General features: G+C 38.2%; 2 protein-coding genes and 1 non-coding gene across 11 annotated transcripts in view; 2 read left to right on the top strand and 1 right to left on the bottom strand.

Annotated features, from left to right (window-relative positions):
* Positions 1-224: 224 nt before the first annotated feature.
* On the bottom strand, positions 225-296 carry trnae-cuc (transfer RNA glutamic acid (anticodon CUC)). Its single transcript has one exon. It is a non-coding gene; the product is annotated as a tRNA-Glu (tRNA).
* A 90-nt stretch (positions 297-386) lies between these two features.
* ncoa7b (nuclear receptor coactivator 7b) overlaps positions 387-22,122 on the top strand; it is a 37,879-nt gene continuing 16,143 nt past the window's right edge. For 4 of the 8 annotated variants that reach the window (XR_015848195.1, XR_015848194.1, XM_088324402.1 and 1 more), the window contains exons 1-7: positions 535-871; positions 1,156-1,328; positions 11,984-12,150; positions 15,835-15,902; positions 15,970-16,077; positions 16,145-16,237; positions 17,238-17,363. Coding sequence is in view for 6 of the 8 variants with exons in the window: in XM_088324402.1 (XP_088180528.1) it covers positions 1,291-1,328; positions 11,984-12,150; positions 15,835-15,902; positions 15,970-16,077; positions 16,145-16,237; positions 17,238-17,363 (600 nt within the window). In the remaining 2 variants the exon portion in view is untranslated. The other 4 variants (XM_088324398.1, XM_088324400.1, XM_088324399.1 and 1 more) reach the window with 4 other exon arrangements.
* Positions 19,313-22,051, top strand: LOC148346663 (general transcription factor II-I repeat domain-containing protein 2A-like). 2 transcript variants are annotated; one of them, XM_088324404.1, is made up of 2 exons: positions 19,313-19,829; positions 19,992-22,051. In XM_088324404.1, the coding sequence occupies exons 1-2, from the start codon at positions 19,595-19,597 to the stop codon at positions 21,440-21,442; spliced, it is 1,686 nt and encodes a 561-aa protein (XP_088180530.1). In that variant the 5' UTR covers positions 19,313-19,594; the 3' UTR covers positions 21,443-22,051. The 2 variants fall into 2 exon arrangements, with proteins under 2 accessions (XP_088180530.1, XP_088180529.1); XM_088324403.1 differs by having other exon boundaries at positions 19,313-20,798; positions 20,868-22,051.

The raw sequence follows: 22,122 nt of genomic DNA, 5'->3' as shown, positions 1-22,122 counted from the left end.
CAAAAAAAATTGAGTTTGAGTTGTTTTTTTTCCACGCTTGCTGTCGGTCAATCCTCTTGAGATAAGAGAATGGTGTAATAATAGTCCGTAGTTTGCAATAGTGTGAGAGTCTTTGCAGCGCCTTGAGACTCCTTGTGATCAAGTGGCTATAGAAATAATCATGAATTGACTTGACTATTCCATCTCGTTGCGAAAGTATATTTATGGAATGAAGGAAAATCAACTTCCCTGACCGGGAATCGAACCCGGGCCGCGGCGGTGAGAGCGCCGAATCCTAACCACTAGACCACCAGGGATATGACAGGCTGTTCAGACCATTGATTACTGTCCGATGTTTTTATCCACGTTCTCGTGGTTCCGCTTATTTTTTAACTTTAGATATAATGTACTGTACTAAAGTAGCTTGCGTCCGATATGACAACTACATTTTCTCTTGTGAAAACGTTATCTAACTCTATTGTCCTCTAGAGGGCGTCAAAGGTGCCTCCTAAGTAGAAACGAGCTTGAGCAAGGATGCATGCGAGGTATGTGCAGCTTTCGGCACTAATCGCTGTTTTGTGGTTTTTAATGTATCGGTGCGCAGCCGAATGCAATTATATTGTCAGAACGATTGAAAAGAACGACGCAAAGTTGCAGGAGCAGGGAGAAATGTCCAAATGATCTGTCACGTCCCCCTTTCCGTCCGCTAGGGTTTCTATTGTCTTGTCAACAGACGGGCTATCAGTTAGCAGGCGCGTTAGCATCATCAGCTGCGTAGAGTGGACCTTTGCTCCTGGTGTTCCGAAGAACAGATTGTTTATCTTGTTGCTACGTCCTGTGAATTTGGTTCCGTCTCTCAAAGGCGTTTTGTCCGTCCACAGAGTTTGGATATGTAAGTAAAAAAATGTGACCATGTGGAGCGAGGAATGTAGCTAGGTGCAAGGGCGTAAAAACGTCGCTCGGACCAAACTTTACGCACTAATTAACCTTGTTACGTAACGTTTTATTTTCTTCAGTCTTCATTCAAAGAGTCAGTGCGTGAATGTGGGGGTTACAGTTTCAAACATTAGTGTATTATATTTTGTTTAGGATACAAGTTTTTATTAAATGTTGTTATTGCACTGAGCATGAGTAAAGGGTGTTGACCAGGGTGTGCACCTCCCTTCCCTTTGCAAGGACGAGAAAGACGTGCAACAATAGCTACGACACTTGCAGCGTCTGAAACGTCGGTGCACGATTAGGGTGGATGGACGCGGTTTAAAGTGTATGGGTGCCTGCATCTCCTGCATGCACGTTTAGCAGCCTGGCCCAATGGAGAAGCGGGACAGGAAGCCGGGATACTTTGCCAGGTAAGGGATGCAATATGCACCGCCCTACTCAACAAATGTGTTGCTGCCATTCAATGTTAAGCCTCACATTGTGTTTGCTGTTAAACGTCATATTGAAATATAATATTGTGAATGTGCTTGATTGCTGTTGAGATTGTCAAGATTGTTTTCTGTTATTAGTGTCAATAAATTTATTCAAACCTGAAAAAAATTCAATGTTAAGCCGCAAAAAATACATGTGTTTAAAGGAAAATGTATACCCCGCAACATCAAGGCACTAATACCAACCACAGCAGCAATCCCAGTTCGCTATGTGGTCAGTACAAGAGGACTCACTGTATATTTTTCACAAGACCTAAAGGGAGTCTTTCAATTGTTTTTCTCATCTCTGATCACTCGCCAAGAACACCAAAAGCCAAAGAAATCGAAAGCAAAAATGTGGCGTTCCTTTATGAGAGTGGCATCAAAACTACTACTTGGGAGGCAGGGATGTGTGGCTCACTGACCATGGTTTTGGAAACCTCCAGAATCTATAATAATACTTTCTCCTAGTGATTTGTTTTGTACATTCTTCAAAATCCTGGTTGTCACTGGCTCTAAATGAGTTTATTATCCATAGATGTATGTTAACGATACCATTTTTGTGTGTGTTTTTTATCTCAATAAATTATTATTTTCTTCTCAATATAAACTTGTGTCATAGAAAGCTCCAACCACACCCGCATTCGTAGCTCACTATGTGGTCCCTAAATAACTGATCACAGAGAACACACAAAACCCAAAGAAATCAAAATAAACTATGTCTCTTTTATGCCAGTGTGTCAAAACTACTTCTTAGGAGGGCATGTCTGGCCCACCAACCATCTTATAAGAAACCTGCACAATTCCCCCCAAAAATCATACCATTTCCTAACAATTTGTTTTGTACATTCCACAAAATTGCATACATTTTTTTTAGCATCCTTGTCATCACTGTCTGTGAGCGAGAAAATTATACATAAGTGCAAAATAACTGCACAGTATTTTGCATTTTTTAAATTTCAAACTAATGTTATAGGAGGCTAATTGGGTTTCCTTTAAAAAAAAGAAAATCCAAACAATACTTTTCGTGTGTTTGGTAAATTCCATTAAATTATTGTCCTCTGTATCCTTTTTCTTCGTCTTAAAGTAGTGCATAATACGGTTCGAAAGCAAAAGTAACAACAACAAAAACATGTATGGACAAGTCTATAGTACTGCACTGTGCCTCATGTGAGCGCCTCTCTTTGTCTTGTGCTGTTGATACGCTTTTTTCAGTTTTTACATCAGCTATGGACTATTTTAGCATTGTAAAATATGAGGTTTCCTTCCAGCTTAGAATAATTAAGAATGGTCTTTATTGTGATTGATTGACATTAATAATGTTGTCGGCTCTGCTGCGTTAGCATTCCACACAAGACTAGGCGGAAAGTAGCAGATGATTTTCTGGGTTGTGTTGACAACTCTCTGTAATGTTCTCGTGTCTGCTGCCATGCACCCAGCAAACCACACCTTGATGCTGTATGACAGTATACTCTCCTGTTGCACCTGCAACTTATGCTAGCATTTTTACATTAGATCACTAAGCTCTTCTGAGTTTAGAAGAAGACCACTAGTTTCGGGTAAATAAAAAGTGGATAATTTTCGGCATAAAATAAATCAATTTTTTTTGTCTCAATGCAAAAGTTGCAACTTTGTGGCATCATAGATGATTATTCTAGCTGTCCGTGTAGAAGATAACATCGCTAGATTTTGGTTTTAAAAAATACAGTTAGTTATTGGCAAAATAAAAGACTCAAGTTTCCAGCATAGAAGAAAAACGCTAGTTTTTGCCGCGCTCCAAGCACAAAGTAGTATCACACAGGTGAACACATTATTGTTAAAAAAAAAATATATATATATATATATACTAATAATATTATAAATTTAAATAAAATGAAAAAATTATCTCAAGTATTTACGCTCACGGCTCACAAATCCCTTAACTACCTGGATCATTGGGGCACCACTTCCTGTAATGTGTCTTGGGCAAGTACAGCCTGGGGGTGCTCATCACTCTCCTGGCTGTTTTTTAGGAAGGGTTTACTCTCCAGGCTGTTTTTTTAGGAATGGTTTGCTCCCCCACATTAAATAGACAGAAAAAGTCTGATTGCCGTCTTATTTTTCTGTGTAAAGCATCATCCCGCTCTTCAGAGATGATCCGGATCTTGAGGGCTGCAACAACTAATCGATAAAATCGATTAGAATCAATTATTAAAAGCTTTGGCAACTAATTAGATATTCTATTCTTTCTATCACATAAAATATAAGACATGAAGTACATTAAAGCAATGCAAATAAGAGTGCATGCCATTCCGTTGTGATGCAGAGAGTTATAGAACCACTTTGGTCCGGCAGAGAGCGCCCAAACCATTTTTATCAAAAAGTTATTTTACATTTTTGTTAAATCTCTTTTTGTTGAACATTGCATTATAATAAACAAAATTAGCATGAAGGTTTAAGCTTTGTAATGTTTGACTGTCACAGTTAACTTTCAAGAGAATAGAACGTGCTGAAGAGGTCCAGTGAAAAAAAATCAGAAAAAAAGGAGGAAAATAAATAAATAAAGTTAAAAAAAAAAGAGAAGATAATGATGAATATGTATATTTGGTTGATCCCCTCGCAACATCCATTGCAGCCTGGTCATCCTGGAAGGAGAGGTTACCTCATGTGTGGCCCCTTCTCAAGGTTTATTCATTTCTTTAGGCTGAGGTGTTTCCTCGCCCTCATTTAGGTTTTAGATCAGGGGATTGTGTAAGGATAGTCTGTAGTCTGGACATACCTTTGAGACTCCTTGTGATTAAGGACTATACAAATAAACATGACTTGACCTGACTACAAAAGGGGGAGATTCTTAAGCAAATTACATATAATTTTCATATTGAGAATGTCTATCATATTCAAGATTTAACCAAAGGAGATTTTTTTTTTCTAATTTCTAATTTTTTGACTAAACTTTAAGTGGGTTTTTATTTTTGCTATATCTTTTATGAATACAATAAATACTACCCATTAAATCAAATGTAATTTTCTTTTTTGTTTTGTATGTCCAAATATAATATGATTTTTGGTTAAGGTGATAGGAAAAGAGTATCTTACATATTTTAATTTACATAGCATTCATTTGTATGTATTTTTGTATATCGTCAAGTTAATTGATAAACACTTGGATTTTTTTATTCTTTTCTTTTATAGAAAATTCTGTTATTTTGTGCGCTATTTTTTTATTAAATCTTCAAGGTTACAAAAAACAGAACAGCTCTAAAGGGTGTGGAAAACTTTGATATTTCAATAAAGAGAAGCAAATTAAAAATGTCTTTAAGAAATCCGATTCATAGAAAAAAATAATTTTTCGATTCATCGATTATGAAAATAATCGTATCGGATCTTTGCGTTGACACGCTGCGGTGTATGTGTGTTACAATACTGATACTATTCCTAAATCACTTTGAAAAATATTTTGTTCTTAAATCTTGAGTATCACATCGTACCCCAGGAATACAAAACCATTAAAACTGATTAAAAATGGTAAGACTTACTCCTCCGGTAAATATGGATATATTTTTCTTTTTTGTTGTTTTGTTACTGTAGCACAAGACGTCAACACATTTTGTTGTAATCTGCTGCTGCCTTTACTCGGTCGTCTATGTCAGCACCTATTCCAGCGCCGCGCCCTCGTCACTCACCATTCGCTGTGGACTGAGCAAGAACGACTCGCAAATTGAGTTTCCGCCCTCTCCCGAAAGTCGATAACACGGGAAAGCAGCCGTGAAATTGTCACCCCGCGTACAACGCAAGGCCAAGACGCTCAGTGACGTCCGATGATAGTTTGCTTACGGATGCCTACAGGTGGTTAAATGCATGGAGAATGAAAGGAGGAAGAGATGATTCATTTTTTAGGTACCTCCTGCAATTCCAGCTCGGGAGTGTCTCCAAGACTTTGGCCACTTAATGGCAAAGTTTACTTATTACATATGGTCAAATAAAGCTCAAAATATTATCTTATATAAAGTATATTTTCCTGCATGACATTTGAGATTTAAAAAATAGATAAAAGTTAAAGGATATAGTCATGTTTCCTCTCAACTTTACAGTTCAGTTATAGCAGAATTTCATTTGTGACAAATGTAACATTTGTGTAGCACAGACATGTCTTAAGTCCAGCCTGGGGGGCCAGTTTCACCCTGTGATCAAAATTTTCTAAGCTCGTGGCCTCGGTCACAAAATTAATAATATGTGGACCACCAGTAGTTTTGACCGCAGTATGAAAAATATGCTAAAACACTGACTACAAAAATCTATCTTTAAACAAACGCTGTAAAATATGACGCAAGCTGAAGCTGTTTAACGGCAAAGCTGTGCTTTTTAACGAGACCCTGCGAGTCAAATGAAAATGCTACAAAGGCGAGCTACAAGGTTGCAACGCTGACCGCCAAGCACTGAAGACCTTTTGTAAAGGTTCTATTCATTAAAGACTGTTCAAAGAATGCCAGGCTCACACATTTTCAGCTTTCCAAAACTGGCCGGCTTTTTGAAAAGTTTGTACACCCAATTTCTAGTGAATAATATTAAGCTTAAAAGAACATAAGAATTGTATTCGTTCATATTATAATAGTGATGATAAAAGTACAACTAAAAACTACTCTATATTCAGATAGTTTGATTTTATCCAGTGTTGTTATCCAGATTTCTAAAAAACAGTTTCAGCGTAAAGAGGCCATTCAGTGTGTGGTCAAGATTGTAGATTTTTTAAAAAAATGATTAAAGAAAGTAAAACTTAGGTTTTTTATTTTTTTATAAATAAATTTAACACCTAAAAAAGGAAAATAATAAAAAGTTATAGAAATTAAAATACAGTAAGTATATATATATATATATATATATATATATATATATATACACACACACAGTTGAACCTCGGTTCTCGACCATAATCCGTTCCATTTCTTTGTACGATCACCGAAGTCGTTTTTTCCCATTAAAAGTAATGTAAAATTGTTTTAATCTGTTCCAACACCCTAAATGTTTACCACGAAAGTAAACATGAAGCTAACCCAGGCTAATCTTACGTTTACGTTAGCGTAATCTTCTGTACAAAAGATTACGCTAACATGAACGTGTAAAAATTAAAAAATCATGTCGTTTACACGTCATTTAGCACCCGGGTCTCCACAACAAGTGGTGAGCGGTTAAAGGATAAAGAAAATAATTATGAGTAGGATTTCTTACCTTGGCGGTTGTCTGCAGAAGCCATGCTGTATTCCTGAAAGAAGGGAAACTCGCACACCTTCTTCATATTTTGCTATTATTTCTTTCTTAAATGCAATAGTTGTACGCACTACTCCTCTTTTTTCACCTGTAGCAACTTTGCTGCTTGCACCAACCTTCTTCCGAGGCATAATTAGGAGTTAAAACACTCCCTTCACCGCTTTTGAAAAACGAAAGCAGAGAAGGAGTGCGCGTTGCCGTGACAACAGTTCTTCACGAGGGGTGGGGGCAATCTACACTCGTACGCCGCTCAGCATCGCCCCCAGTGTACCGGCGTTCGAACTCCGATTTTTTTGAACGAAAAGCGAAGCAAGAATTACTCGAAATTTTTGGTCGAGAACCGATTTGTTCGAACTGAGAGGCGTTCGAAAACCGAGGTTCCACTGTTTATATATATATATATATATATATATATATATATATATATATATATATATGTACACATTACAGTATATATGAACTGTATTTTTTTTAATATTCTTTGGGGAAAAAAATCTCACAAAAACATTTAAATAATATAATATGGATTGAATTAATGAATTGTAATACATTTTGTACTTGTATAAAAAATATTTTGGTTTAAAAGAATCTTGACAACACACTTAGTAAAGGGTCACTGCAATATTTGACCATTGTGCAATACAACTGAAGCAACAAGAAAGTACACAAACTAGGGAGACTCAAAGTAACAAAAAACGCACCATTTTTCTTCTCACTTTTTTGCCCAGCCTTCTACATGGTTTTGGGTTTTTGGGGGTACCTATAGCAGCAAGATGACGAACAATCATTTTAGCTTTTTATAAGTGAGGCTCATGTTACGTAAAATAAATGCAATTTTCTTGACCTACGAGTGTTTAAAAATGCTAATTCGTATAATTTATGTTTTTTGCTTATTTTAATTAAAATTACTTTTCTTTTTTTTTAATGATTTTTTTTTTTACCATTAGGAGGTGCTAAATTTTGCACAATGTCTTTTTCATTCATTCATGTTTTAAAGTCGACTGGAAAAAAAATATATGATTTTCCTTCGCAATAATGGAAGGCACTAATAAAAGTCCAGATTGTGTGGTTTCTAATGTTGCAAGCTACGCACCCTCGTCAAATCTATTTATTATTAATTTAATGATTTTCTGTCTTGCTTGGAAGTTGTAATTGACAAGTTGGTAAAGTGAAAGAGAAGTTTTGAAAATTAATTTGAAGTGAAACATGGTGTTATCAGGAATGTGTCTGAAAATTCCAGAGCTAGCAAGACGCACATCAACATTCATTGCATCAGTGAAAGTGGCGGCCCGAGGCGATGGGCGAGGCCTTATCGACCCAATCTCGCCTCTCCATTAAGAACACTCAAGAAGCTTTTTTGTTTGTTTGTCTTTTAAAGCTTTGCCAGTGCGACTATGGGAAAGCACGATCAATTTTTTTTGTCTTTTCCTTGCCTAATGGTTTCATACTTCTTAAATTTCACTTTCCATTACATCTAAGTGCAAGCTAACCTGCCTAGTTGCAGAAGGCAACAAGTGCGCGCCCCAAAAATTAAGGCCTGCTGCTAGGGATTACAGTCAGCGTGTATTACTGTGGCAACACAGCACGACTGGTGCAGCACATGGGACTACTTTGGACCCGCTACAACTTGGAATATTTTGGGTTATTTCAATACCTTTATAAAAACCTCATTATGTATTCAATTGCAGTGTTTTACAACTAGTCTGCCAGGGCACACTAGTGTGCCGCAAGACCTTGTCTATTTTGCATCAGGAAATTATAATCTCAATTTTTAATTTGCAAAAGAAAACATGGCATTTTTCAGTATCTTTTCTTTCTTCCAATCATCAGCCAACTTAGCTTACACTCATCCATATAAGTAAGTGGTAGCAACTGACTCTTTCTTTTCAGATACTAATTATCTGCTCATTAGGTAATACAGGGACATATACCTGTATTTACAAACTATTGTTTGCTTAAGGTGTTTAAAATGGCTCCGTATTACTTTTAAACTTCAGTAGACACTCAAACAAGGCGAGAAGACATCAACGGATTTTAAACTTGCAAGGAGGACCAGGAGAAGAAATCTCGGTTCAGAAGAATTGCCTCTCTTTCTAAAGCTCTCCTCCATGTTCCCCTCATTTTATTAAATCTTCAAGGTTACAAAAAAACAGAACAGCTCTAAAGGGTGTGGAGATCAAATAATAGCAACATTATTGCCCGATGTCGACAGGGATGCATAGGTCAAAACAATGTACAACAGTGAGTCCAAATAAGGAACTGGGATCCCAAAAGATCTCCTTTGCACTCGTCCAACTGTAACAAACTTATCATTTTGCAAAAAATATTGAAATAAATACAATTAAATTAAAATCATCTTTAGCTCATTTTAAGTATTTTATTTGTTAATCTTTTAGAAAAAAAAGAGATAAATATAGTTAAATCCAAAATGACTATAAAATCATTAACTAAAATGAATAACCTGTATCCAGAGCCATGATTACCCCAAATGATCAGAAACAAATTTATACTGTACGGTCAATTTAGGTAACATGATAACCTAAGATTATAAAGGCATTGAGTTCATTTTTCAATAGAAATATGGCCTTAATTGACATTAAAATGTTTTAAATCAAATTTTTGAAAGTCTTCAAATTGTGAACACATTAATAAGATTTATATTTTTTAATCTAAAAAGATTTAGTAACATTTATCAATTATCTTTTGGCTAAGAAACCATGATTAATCCATTAATGTGTTACATGTCTTAAACTTTGAAGAGTTCTGCTTTTCAGATAGAAAGTTTTAAACAGGATCAGAATGCGATTTGTAATGATGTAAATGTTTTAGACATTAAGTGTTTGAGGAGTACTTTAGGAGTGACAAGATTGGATAGATTTGAGAAATGAAATTGTGAGCAACACAAGTAGTGGAACTGAGCAAGCGTGTGGATGAGAGAGTACTTGGTTGGTATGGACACATGGAGAGGATGGATGAGGAGCGAATGTTTAAGAGGATCTACAGAGCAGAAGTAAATGGAAGGAGACCAAGAGGAAGGCCACGATTGAGGTGGATGGATGGTGTTATAAGTGCACTGCAGGAAAGATGTCTAAATCTAGTGAAAGCTAGAGCTCTTGTTGGTGATAGGAATGAGTGGAGAGGTGTTGTAAAAGGATAATGGGATGTTAAGACGCGTTCTAAGGGATGGGCAGGGCACCCGTATGATGCGGCAGTGGTAAACCAGTTAAAGCTGTCGGGCCCTGCTGTTGAACAGAGGAGTGTGTTGTGTCACCCTGACCCGAGTGACCAACCGCTTTCTTGTGTCCCGTTTCATCTGGAGGTACGAAAGCATGACCAACTTGGGTGCCGAGGTGTTTAACTTGTTTGGGTGTTTGGGCATTTGGGTTGGCCACAGTCAAAAAAATCTTTGTGTGTGTGTGTGTGTGTGTGTGTGTGGTTTTTTTTTCCCTTTTTTTAATTTTCTTTGTTTTTGTATGCGTTTGTCTTGCTGTCGGTCAACCCTCTCGAGGGATATGACCAGGGTAGATAGATATAAGGTAATTTATTTAAAAAAAACGTTTTTTTTTAAATTGCCTCCTATTCATGTAATGTTTTTGTGAGTTTTTTTTTTTTTTTGGGGGGGGGGTTTGAATTGTTGTCTTTTTTTTTTTTTTTTTTTTCGACCTTGTCTTAATTTTGATTTCAAAACGCATTTGAAAAGTATGAAAAAATCTTGAATTCAACTTGCCTTAAGGCTCTAGGAACCCTGTAAGAAAGTTTCAACTTTTTCATTGCAAGTACAGGGAGTGCAGAATTATTAGGCAAGTTGTATTTTTGAGGATTAATTTTATTATTGAACAACAACCATGTTCTTAATGAACCCAAAAGTCTCATTAATATCAAAGCTGAATATTTTGGAAGTTGGAGTGGGGCTTTTTTAGTTTTAGCTATTTTAGGAGGATATCTGTGTGTGCAGGTGACTATTACTGTGCATAATTATTAGGCAACTTAACAAAAAACAAATGTATACCCATTTCAATTATTTATTTTCATCAGGGAAACCAATATAACAGCTCAACATTCACAAATATACATTTCTGACATTCAAAAACAAAACAAAAACAAATCAGTGACCAATATAGCCACCTTTCTTTGCATGGACACTCAAAAGCCTGCCATCCATGGATTCTGTCAGTGCTTTGATCTGTTCACGATCAACATTGCGTGCAGCAGCAACCACAGCCTCCCAGACACTGTTCAGAGAGGTGTACTGTTTTCCCTCCTTTGTAAATCTCACATTTGATGAGGGACCACAGGTTCTCTATGGGGTTCAGATCAGGTGAACAAGGAGGCCATGTCATTAGTTTTTCTTCTTTTAGACCCTTTCTTGCCAGCCACGCTGTGGAGTACTGGGATGCGTGTGATGGAGCGTTGTCCTGCATGAAAATCATGTTTTTCTTGAAGGATGCGGACTTCTTCCTGTACCACTGCTTGAAGAAGGTGTCTTCCAGAAACTGGCAGTAGGACTGGGATTTGAGCTTGAGTCCATCCTCAACCCGAAAAGGCCCCACAAGCTCATCTTTGATGATACCAGCCCATACCAGTACCCCACCTCCACCTTGCTGGCGTCTGAGGCGGACTGGAGCTCTCTGCCCTTTACCGATCCAGCCACGGGCCCATCCATCTGGCCCATCAAGACTCACTCTCATTCCATCAGTCCATAAAACCTTAGAAAAATCCGTCTTGAGATTTTTCTTGGCCCCGTCTTGACGTTTCAGCTTGTGTGTCTTGTTCAGTGGTGGTCGTTTTTCAGCCTTTCTTACCTTGGCCATGTCTCTGAGTATTGCACACGTTGTGCTTTTGGGCACTCCAGTGATGTTGCAGCTCTGAAATATGGCAAAACTGGTGGCAAGTGGCATCTTGGCAGCTGTACGCTTGACTTTTCTCAGTTCACGGGCAGTTATTTTGCGCCTTGGTTTTTCTACACGCTTCTTGCGACCCTGTTGACTATTTTGAATGTAACGCTTGATTGTTCGATGATCACGCTTCAGAAGCTTGGCAATTTTAAGAGTGCTGCATCCCTCTGCAAGATATCTCACTATTTTTGACTTTTCAGAGCCTGTCAAGTCCCTCTTCTGACCCATTTTGCCAAAGGAAAGGAAGTTGCCTAATAATTATGCACACCTGATATAGGGTGTTGATGTCATTAGACCACACCCCTTCTCATTACAGAGATGCACATCACCTGATATGCTTAATTGGTAGTAGGCTTTCGAGCCTATACAGCTTGGAGTAAGACAACATGCATAAAGAGGATGATGTGGTCAAAATACTCATTTGCCTAATAATTCTTCACTCCCTGTACATGCCAGGCTAAAGAGGCGACGACAACTCAAGCAAAGCCAATCGGATAAAAGCGTGAATGAGGCGGTCATCGCCTTCCCGGATGTCCCAAATGACAGTGAACCCATCAGGAGAGCCAGCCTGCCGAGATCAACAACTCCAAAAACGCACATCGGATCAGGTAAAGATTCCTCCAGTGAGTATCATTTTGAAACAGGCTTCTGGAATATACTCATTTGCTGTCAGTTCCAATTAACCTCCTCTGATTGGGTTTGCTTTATTTCTCCTTCTGTCACTTTCACTTGATTGTGTGCTGAGTGATGAAAAACAGAGTTTCTGTGTTCTCTGAGCCGTTTGCTGGAATTACCTCATCGGGATGTTGCGTAACCCATATCCTGCATTCTGTTGTAATTAGTAGGCTACAAAAAGTCACCTTTCAGTGAGCAGATTCCTTTTAGCAGCAATCTAACACAGAAAGCAAATACGTTTTTTTTTTTTGTTTGTTTTAATATCAATTTATTTTGTAAAAAATGCATCACTTACAAAATGTTCAGACAATAAAAACACATTTTTAACACAAACTTTAGTCATACCTACTATAATAGTAACTGTAATATTCTTATAGGGACATTGTGTATTATTTGATCACTAGATATCACTGTATTGTGTCTTGCAACAGAAAAAGAGTGCTAAAAGCAAAAGGAAGAATACAAACCATGGAGACTCAAAGTAACCAAACCGCTCTATTTAAAAAAAAATTTCCCCAGCTTTTCAACAAGGTTTTTGATTCTTTGGGGTACCCTTAGCAGCAAGAAGGCGGACAATCATGTCAGCTTTCTCTAAATGAGGCTCATGTTATGTAAAATCAAATAGAATTTCTTGACCTAGGATTATTTCAAAAATGTGCACGTTTTTGTGATAGTTTGTGTATTTTTCATATTGTTCAAATCAATATTTTTTGTTTAATGAATTACTTTTTTACCAATACTAGGCGCTAAATAACGCTTAGTGTCCCTTTAATTTACAAAGGAAAATACTTGTATTTATTTATTGTTGCTGCCTACTTTAAAACATAAATTAACACAAATTAAAAGTGTCAACTCCCTCTAGATAACATAAATACAAACTTCTTAACCTGCACGTTTCTACGGTAGCTTATGTATTTTTCTGCGCCCTCCCCCCACTGAAAGATCCCTCTATCCCTTGACTCCATCATGCTTTTTTTCAGTCGAGCGAGAACGAGACCGAGAGAGAACAAGAGAAAGAGAGAACATGAGAGATAGAGGGAATAAGAGAGAGAGAGACAGATGAGCAAACCCAGCCTAGTGGCTGGAGTGCGCCAGGCCTCCTCACTGAGGGGTCAAGGCCATAGATGTCTGCCTTTTTTGGCCCCATGGGCCAAGGAGGCAAAGGTCAGACGGCATACATAATTTGAACTGAACTCATAAAATCCGACCCACGATTTTCCAATTCAGAAAATTTTCAAATGATCAAAGTTTTAGTTGATAAATTAATACAATGATTTATTTTCTTGCTGAACACTACTAATTGATACCATGTTTTAATTTGGGCATTACAACTAGAGGTAAGATCGGGCCCAAAAAAAGCACCCGAGCCCGACGCAGGCCCGAGGGGTAATAAACCCGACCCGGACCGAGCCCGACTAATTAACTGGATTTGCTGGCCCAGCCCGAGGGGCCCGAAATTACATATTTTATTTATAAGGAGGGGTGATTTATGATAACAAATTAAACTCTGCCTTTTGTTACAACATCTAGGCCTAAGTTAAATAAAACTGTATAAACATTTACATCTTTTATATTTCTGTGTCTGCACTGCAGATGTCACATTAAGCGACAATCTGTCATTGACGGGTTTTTTTTCGAGGTAGCGAAAACATTTAAGGGCGTCCGTCATTTTGACGACTTGATCATTGGGCCATAATCCACAGCAGCAGTAGTAGTACGTCCTTAAGATTTTAGCGCACTTTCATTGAGGGGGTGTTGACGACGTGTTGTGCCCTTTTCCGACTCCTATGAAAATTCCCCCCCCCCCCCCCCCCCCCCCCCCCCCGATCGTATTCTATATAAAACGCTTATTAAAACAATAAAGCGAGCTAATTATAATAACTGTCTTTGGGACAAATGATAATATAGATGTCTGACGTTCATTATTTTTGCCAGGACAGCTTTTTAAATGTCTGATCAGCGTCGAGGTCCCAGTCTTTTTGCTATCGTATGCGAGCAAATTGCCACATTGACACTCAGCGAAGCCAACGCAAGTCTGTGTATCATTTTCTACTATCAATTTGAAATTGCTCCACACTTGACTCTTACCAGAGTGCGTTTTCCTCGTCAGTTCTCCTCTTTTGAGTTTATCCTTAACTTCTTGTTGGTCCGACTCCATATCGGGGATACCAGGCCAAAATCACGCGAATTTGCGGAGGGGAAGATTATTAAGAGGACAGCATTCACGTCACGTCACGTGCACAGAGCATGCTCTGGCTCCGTTAAAAGCAATTACAGCTCCTTCTCCGTTTTATCCAAATTATTTATTTTATAACAAGTATTCCTTGGTCTAGTATCCATACATAGTTTAAGTATATATTTTTAATGAACATTTAACACATTATTAATTAATTTAAAAAAAAAAAAAAAAAAAAAAAGCAGGACCGAACCCGACCCGACCCGACCGTATGACTGACATTTCAGGCCCGACCCGGCCCGAAATTGCCTCGGGTTCGGGTTCGGGCCATAAATCTTAGCTCTAATTACAACCACTGGTATAGAGTTGCTAATTTGCTGCTTCACTTCCATCAGGTTAATGCTATCATGTCCGTTTCAGTTTCGATTCACTTCCTCGACTTTCCTTGAGGTCTATAGTCGAGCTCATCACTGAAAAAGCTCTATAAAGCTAACGCTTCAGCTATTATTAGCAGTCTGCATTCAACGCAAGTTGTGTAAAATGGGTCCAGTGTCCGTTGAAGCGGCCCTTTTCTTGGATGCCGATCGCTTTCTTAAAGCTTAGTCTTGCTTCTCGTCTTTATGGTGGGGGTAGTGGAGGGCATGGAGAGAGTATTCTTCTAAATGCTGACTGCGGACTTTGTCATGGGTCAAATAATCAATGTCTATGTTAACTGTACGTGTAGGTGGGAGGTTTGTTACATAATGGGGAGAACTGGGGCAGGCAACTCTTTGTACCTGATTACAAGGCGCAGTGTTTTCTTTACTTATGTTTTTATATAGTATCACACATTTAAATAATTGTTAGATGGTTGTCTTTGCTGCACGTTATTAGCATTTATCATTTTTTTCTCACAACTTAGAGGTTCTGGTATTGATTCACTGTGCATACCTTCTTGAGTTGAAATTTGCTATGACATAAACAGTGATGCAAAACCTGGTTGTGGACAACTCAAGTGTGAGGTGGATTTCAATGTGGCAGTCGGGTGACAAAAGAAGCCAACTGAAAAACTGCTTTGTGGTCTTCTTTTTTTCTTAAGAAATCAGTGGAAATACGCTGAATAATTACCTTCTAATAATTCAATAAATCTATACCAGCATCCACTTTTTTGATCCAACACTGTGCCATCTATTTAAAACAACCCCGAAAATGGCTCATTTTTCTTTAGACCATAGAAATTGCATAATTTTTTTCAAATGAACTGTGCATATGACTCCTGCTTCAGAACAACACAAAAACGTTTTTTTCATACAAAGCAGGGAAAGTTGGATCAAATAAATGTAATGGACTTCATGTTGTTTAGCTGCAGGCTGCAATAAATCAGATTAATTAGTTATTTTGAAAAAAAAAGTGTCCTGTGTTGACTTTGACTTGTCTGACGCCTCATTGGTTTTTCTCTTTGTCTTACTCGCAGCAGATGGCTTTAAAAATAAAAAATTGGCAAAGCGGGAGAAGAAAAGGCCACCAGGCACCGTGGAGTTTATTGTAAGTTAAAAAAAGTACAACACTGTCTCATTCAAGTTCCAGTACACACACAATGAATGTTATCCAGGTTGGACCAAACGATTCCCTCAACAGCATTGCTCTCAACTTCAACATCACCCCAAACAAACTGGTGCAGCTGAACAAGCTCTTCTGTCACAGCGTCTACCCTGGCCAGGTAAGAAGATTCAAATCCCTCTCTCTCCGATTAAATTTGGTGACCGGCGTCATTGTTGCTGTCATAGAAACTTTTTGTCCCTGATGTGAGCGAGAATGAACTCCGGTTTGAGGCGGACTCCAACCCTCAAACAAACAGTTCCTCGTTGGAGATGACTCATGTAAGTCAAAAAATGTCTGTACAGAGATCCCACGTTTTTTTTGGTTAATAGGGACCAGAACCACCCGCAAAAAGTGAAAATTCACGAAGGAGCATCGCACCTTTATAAAAGCCCCTAAAGGGTTAAACTTACCTCGAGATGACGTCATTACAGACTGAGGGTATACAATGGTAACAAAATAACAACCATAAATCTACAATAAAAAACACACAACACATAATGTAATTGCAGTTGAATGGATGGTTTTATTGTCATTATACAGTAAAACAAGATTGAATGGCTTCCCCTTTCAGTGTAAGAAAGCAATTTAGGGTGTGGCCATCTAGTGTCCCTGAATGAAGAAAGATCTCCGCAATGAGTAAAATAAAAATGTCCTGATTAAAGTGGTTTTCCACAAGATCTGGCTCCAGGTCGTCCATTTAATGGCTAATAGACCTGGTAAGATACAGGGTTCGCAGCGGTGGCTTCGAAGAGTTGTTAGCCTAGCCGTTACCAGTACACCTTACCAGTAGCACCACTCTTGCCTTCTCCCAGACGCTGCCCGAGTTTTTTCTGGAACCCCATAATAATCCACGAAGCATGTCCTGGTGCTCAACCATTCTGTTGATTATCCGCAGAGGACAATTTAATTGATAAATTTATTTTCAATGTAATGAGCCATTAAAAAAATAACGTCGCAATGCTTCCCACTTTGTTTACGTAGGCGCGCCTGCCCGCTGTTTGACTGACATCATATACCAGCCTATCATGGCCGCGCTCACACACACACACACACACACACACACACACACCCAACAACAGAGCTCTCTCCCTTATCCGTCCCCACTGAACACAATGCAGGATACAATTATATTTATGACAACAAAGACATAATCAATTCAATTCAAAATCTGCGAAGGAGTGAACCAGCAATAACTGAAGCGTGAAATAGCAAGGGGTCTTTGTATAATGTTTCCATGGATATGCTATGATAATTTAATTTTTTTTCTCCGGCATTCAGGGGGACAGCCCGGACTGCATGACTGCAAGGGTCCTCCAACGCCAGCTCTCTCCGAATTCAGAGGATGAGAGCCCGGCAACAGTTAAATTTATTAAGATGAGCTGCAAGTACTTCACTGATGGGATGGTGAGAATAAGTTCACAAACAGAAGCTAGTAGTTAGTGTTTTTTTTTTTTTTGCTGCTGCATTCAACAGTCTGACTCGATAGACTACGCATCAAATGCAAAATAATAAAACTAGAAGAATTGACTTTTTTGGGTTACACCCACCTTGATATACATCATTTGTGTTGTGGGATCAATAATGATAACGGCAATCAATCTCAAATAATGTTTTTCCCTTTGATAAATGGTACTGGAGAAATTGGAAAATTAGCTTGATAGTCCTTAAAAAGTGCCTGAATTTGGCCATTAAAATAGATGCACGAACCCTAATATTAGCTTCCTGCTTTGTCACCTATGTTTTTTACAGGTTATAAATCACACTGGGTCTAAAACGCCTCAATGCGCAGGAGAAAAACATAATGCACCACTTGCATTTTAAAAAAAAATTTCTGTGGCTTTTGTGAAAATGAGGCTTAAAGGAAAATAGCGGCGCTACGTTTCAGAGCTGCAGAGGAGAACGCAAATTTTCAGCACTAAAGAAGCTACTTTTCTAAGCAAATTATTTTTGCAAAGGATGCTACTCGACTTGTTTTTAGCATACAGGACTGCTTCAGAAAATTACAATGTTGTGACATGTATTTGTTTTCTGTAATGCTTAAAAAAAATAACAATGTCTTGCATTGTCAGTTTTTGCCCTAATCAGCAATGTTAAAATATTAGAAGACTTACAATATTTCAGTTGAATTGTAATTACTCCTGAATGTATGATTTTTTCTTTAAAGCCCCAGTGAGTAATATTTAACCACTAAATGGCTCTGTATTGTCTAATGTGAACGAAAACCAGTGCCACAGAGCACAGCGGTAGGGATTTCACTATTTAAAATAAATACACATTTCTCAACTTGTGATTTTTTTTTAAATAGAAACATTTGTTTGATAGTTCATTTATTTTTGCCTAGTATTCAAATCAATGTTTTTTAACTGAATCACATTTTTTGTACCAGCAGGAGGCACTAAATATTACACACTGTCTCTTTTATTGGATTACAGAAAATAAAGAACTAAATCAGAACACTACTTTTCTAAAATAGTCCCATTGAAAAAAACAATTATAGTTTTCGGCGCCCTCAAAGCACAATGTAGCACTACATTATGGATGACAAAAAAGGCGACATTATGTAAAAAAATGTACATTTCCCATTTGACATGCGTTTAAAAAAAATTAAGATTCAAACAGTGAATATCAAAACAAATGTGCAAATGATACAAAAATAAATACTGTATATGGATTGAATTAAACCAATAAATAAAAAAAACAAGACTGAATGAAATGAATAAATGTGAATGCAGTACATTTTTACTTAGAAATTAATACTTAATTCTGTTTTACACTCGTTTTTACTTAAAAATCTTATTTTGCATTATTTTTACTAATAGTTTAGTATAATTCTTATTTGTTTATTCTATTTTTATTTCCTTCTGTGTACAACCGTATTTTGTTTTTTTCTTGGATTAAATTTTATATTATTTGTTTTGTTTTTTCACCCAGGGAGTTTACACAAGGTAGATGTTTTGGTGGTTGACTGAGCTTATTTTAACACTACTTCTAATAATTACAACCTAGTAATAACATGTAATGCATGTTTGTATATTATTATGAAGAGGAAAGCAGAAGAGCGATGCGCGGGAGTTTAACAACGCACCAGCTCGTTGTTGAAATGTACTATTTATTCTACACGTTCTACAGCATTGGAAAACGTTAAAAGTGGTTGTGTCATGTTTATCCTCTTACAGAAACTACATTAAAACCAAAATCCCCCCCGCCCCCTTCCCCCGAATTCTTTTCAATTTGTAAACATTTTTGGAAAAGCGGAACCCCTGCGCAGAGCTAAAGAGCTGCATGCGACTCATTAAGCCGAGGGTTGCCAGCCTTCTAGCTAGATTCTAGCTTGTTTGTATAATCACCAACACGGTGCCCGCGGGCACCCGGTCGCCCGCAAGGACCACATGAGTCGCCCGCGGGCCTGTTCCAAAAATAGCACATCTCATAGAGAGCTGCGTCTAAAAATTAATTTTGTTCTGTTGCTATTATTTTTTTAATCACACTTGTATGTATATAGATTTAAAAAATACTATCTTAAAAATACTTTAAGGTTAACGCGCACAATATTTACCTATGGGCAGTAAAGTAGAGCTTGTGGGATGTGGAGAGTAAGCTAGCGGGCGCTGTATGCACTTTCGTACCCCAAAAACATGGCAGAAAAAAGAAAGAAAACGTATCTCTTTCACAGTGAATGGGAAGAGGAGTTCTTTTTTACGACTGTAAAAGAAACCTGCGTGTGTCTGATTTGCGGGACGACCGTGGCGACAGCAAAACGGCACAATGTGGAGAGACATTTCAATACGTGTCACAAAAGCTACCATGATAAATATCCACCTGCAAGCGCCCTACGGGCAGAAAAAGCCCGTGAGCTAAAGACCGCTCTGGGTAAGCAACAGTCTTTTTTTACGAGGCCGGCCAAAAACTCACAAAAAGCAACCGAAGCCTCGTTTAGAGCTACACATTTTCTGATCAAGAAAAAAAAGGCATTTACAGATGGAGAAGTTGTCAAAGAAGCGATGTTATTAATTGCTAACACTGTATTTAAAGACGAGAAAAATGGAAGCGACCTAATCTCCACTCTTTCCGACGTCCAACTGGGGGCATCTACGATGGCAAGACGAGTATCAGCTATGTCCAGTAACTTGGTCGATCAGTTGGAGCAGGATCTGGCGAAGTGCAAGTGGTTTAGCCTCCAGTGCGATGAGTCCGTGGACAGCAGCAGTACAGCGCAGTTATTGGTTTTTATCCGGATGGTGTTTAATGATTTCTCCACAAAAGAAGAACTCCTGACACTACTGCCCTTAAAGACAACTACGAGAGGAGTTGACATTTATAACACGGTGAAGGAGTTTTTCGTGCAGAAAAAGGTGCCATTGGAAAAGCTGGTAGCGGTGACAACAGACGGGGCTCCTGCTATGGTCGGCCGACAGACAGGTTTCATCGCTCACTGTAAACGTGACCCAGACTTCCCCAAATTTCTGCATTACCATTGCATCATTCACCAGCAGGCGTTGTGTGCGAAAGTGATCGGCTTTGGGCACGTGATGACTCCCGTTGTGAAAATCATAAACAACATCCGCTCCAAAGCAAAGCAGCACAGGATTTTCAAGGTACTATTAGAGGAGATGTCAGCAGAATATGGGGACCTACTGCTACACACAGAAATCAGATGGCTCAGCAGAGGACGAGTTTTGCATCGTTTTTTGTCTCTTTTGCGTGAAATCAAAGAGTTCATGCAGTCCAAAGGCGAAGATGTCTCACTGCTAGAGGACACAGAGTGGACACTTGACCTTGCATTTTTGGTGGACATTACTGGGAAATTAAACCTCCTGAACTGCCAGCTGCAAGGCAAAGGTAAGACTGTTGTCGATATGATAAGTGCTTTAAATGCATTTAAAGCCAAAATGAATGCATTCTCTGCAGATTTACAGAGAAAAAAAGTTCTGCACTTTCCCTCTGTGCAGTCAGTGCTGAAAGACAATGCTTCTGCATCTGAGACATTTGAAAAAGTGGCAGAAAAGTACATTGAAGTAATAAACAGACTTGGGCAAGAGTTTGAGAATAGGTTTTGTGACCTTCATCAGCTTGAACCATGTGTGTTCTTCATTTCCAACCCTTTCATGAATGGGGACACAACATGCTTTGCTGAGCAGTTAAGTGCAACGTTCAACTTGGATGCTGGACAGGTGGAGATTGAAATTATAACATTGCAAAATGATCTCCATCTCAAAGCCTACCAGGCTGCACCAAACTTTTGGCGCCTTGTTGACACAGAGAAGTACAGTGGAGTATGCACAGCAGCCATGAAGGTTGCCAGCCTGTTTGGCTCAACCTATCTCTGTGAATCAGCATTTTCTGACATGAACTTCATCAAAAACAAACACAGAACACGCCTCACTGATGCACATCTGAGAGACTCACTCACAGTTGCAGTGTCAAGTTACACACCAGATTACAACACACTGGTGAACAGCATGCAATGCCAGTCTTCCCACTAACCAAGGACGGATACCAGATGTAGTCAGTGACAACATGGTAGTGCCATGGCAAAGTTGAATTAAAATATTGAAGAATTGTGTTCAATTTAAAAGTGTGTTCATGACATTTAAAAGTTATAATTTTGTTAAACATAACACAGACTTGGCCATTAGTTCAAAATGTGAAATAAAAAATGTATTACATATTTAAAAATATGTAAGTTGATTTTGTTTAACATTACATAATTGTTAACTTTTTGAAACATGTTGCAACATAGTTCATGATTTGTTAACAGGGCATGTCAGTGGCTTGTGCAAATGGGATATTTTTTGCTAAAATGTAGTGATGTAAGTGATCATCTGAAAATGTAACAAATACTGTGATTAATAGAGATAAAGTGTTGAATATTGATATCTGTTTCCCACCTTGTTGTCATTTTTGATAATCATTGTTAGAAATCATTAACATGATCAGTGTCTTTACATAGGTGAGTATTACTAATCATTATAAATAATGTATAACTAAAGGCAAACTGAGCAAATTTGTTATTTCAGAAGAGCGTATCAAACTGGTAGCCCTTCGTATGATTCAGTAACCGTGAAGTAGCTCTCAGTTTCAAAAAGGTTGGTGACCCCTGAGCTAGAACATGCAGCTAAGTTTTGTGACAAAAAAAAGTGCATAAAAAGGGGAGCTTTTTTGT

Source organism: Urocampus carinirostris, chromosome 20 (assembly GCF_059441175.1).
Source record: "Urocampus carinirostris isolate Australia breed hairy pipefish chromosome 20, RoL_Ucar_1.0, whole genome shotgun sequence".
In the NCBI taxonomy this organism is placed as follows: domain Eukaryota; kingdom Metazoa; phylum Chordata; class Actinopteri; order Syngnathiformes; family Syngnathidae; genus Urocampus; species Urocampus carinirostris.
This window is presented reverse-complemented; position numbering and strand designations above follow the sequence as displayed.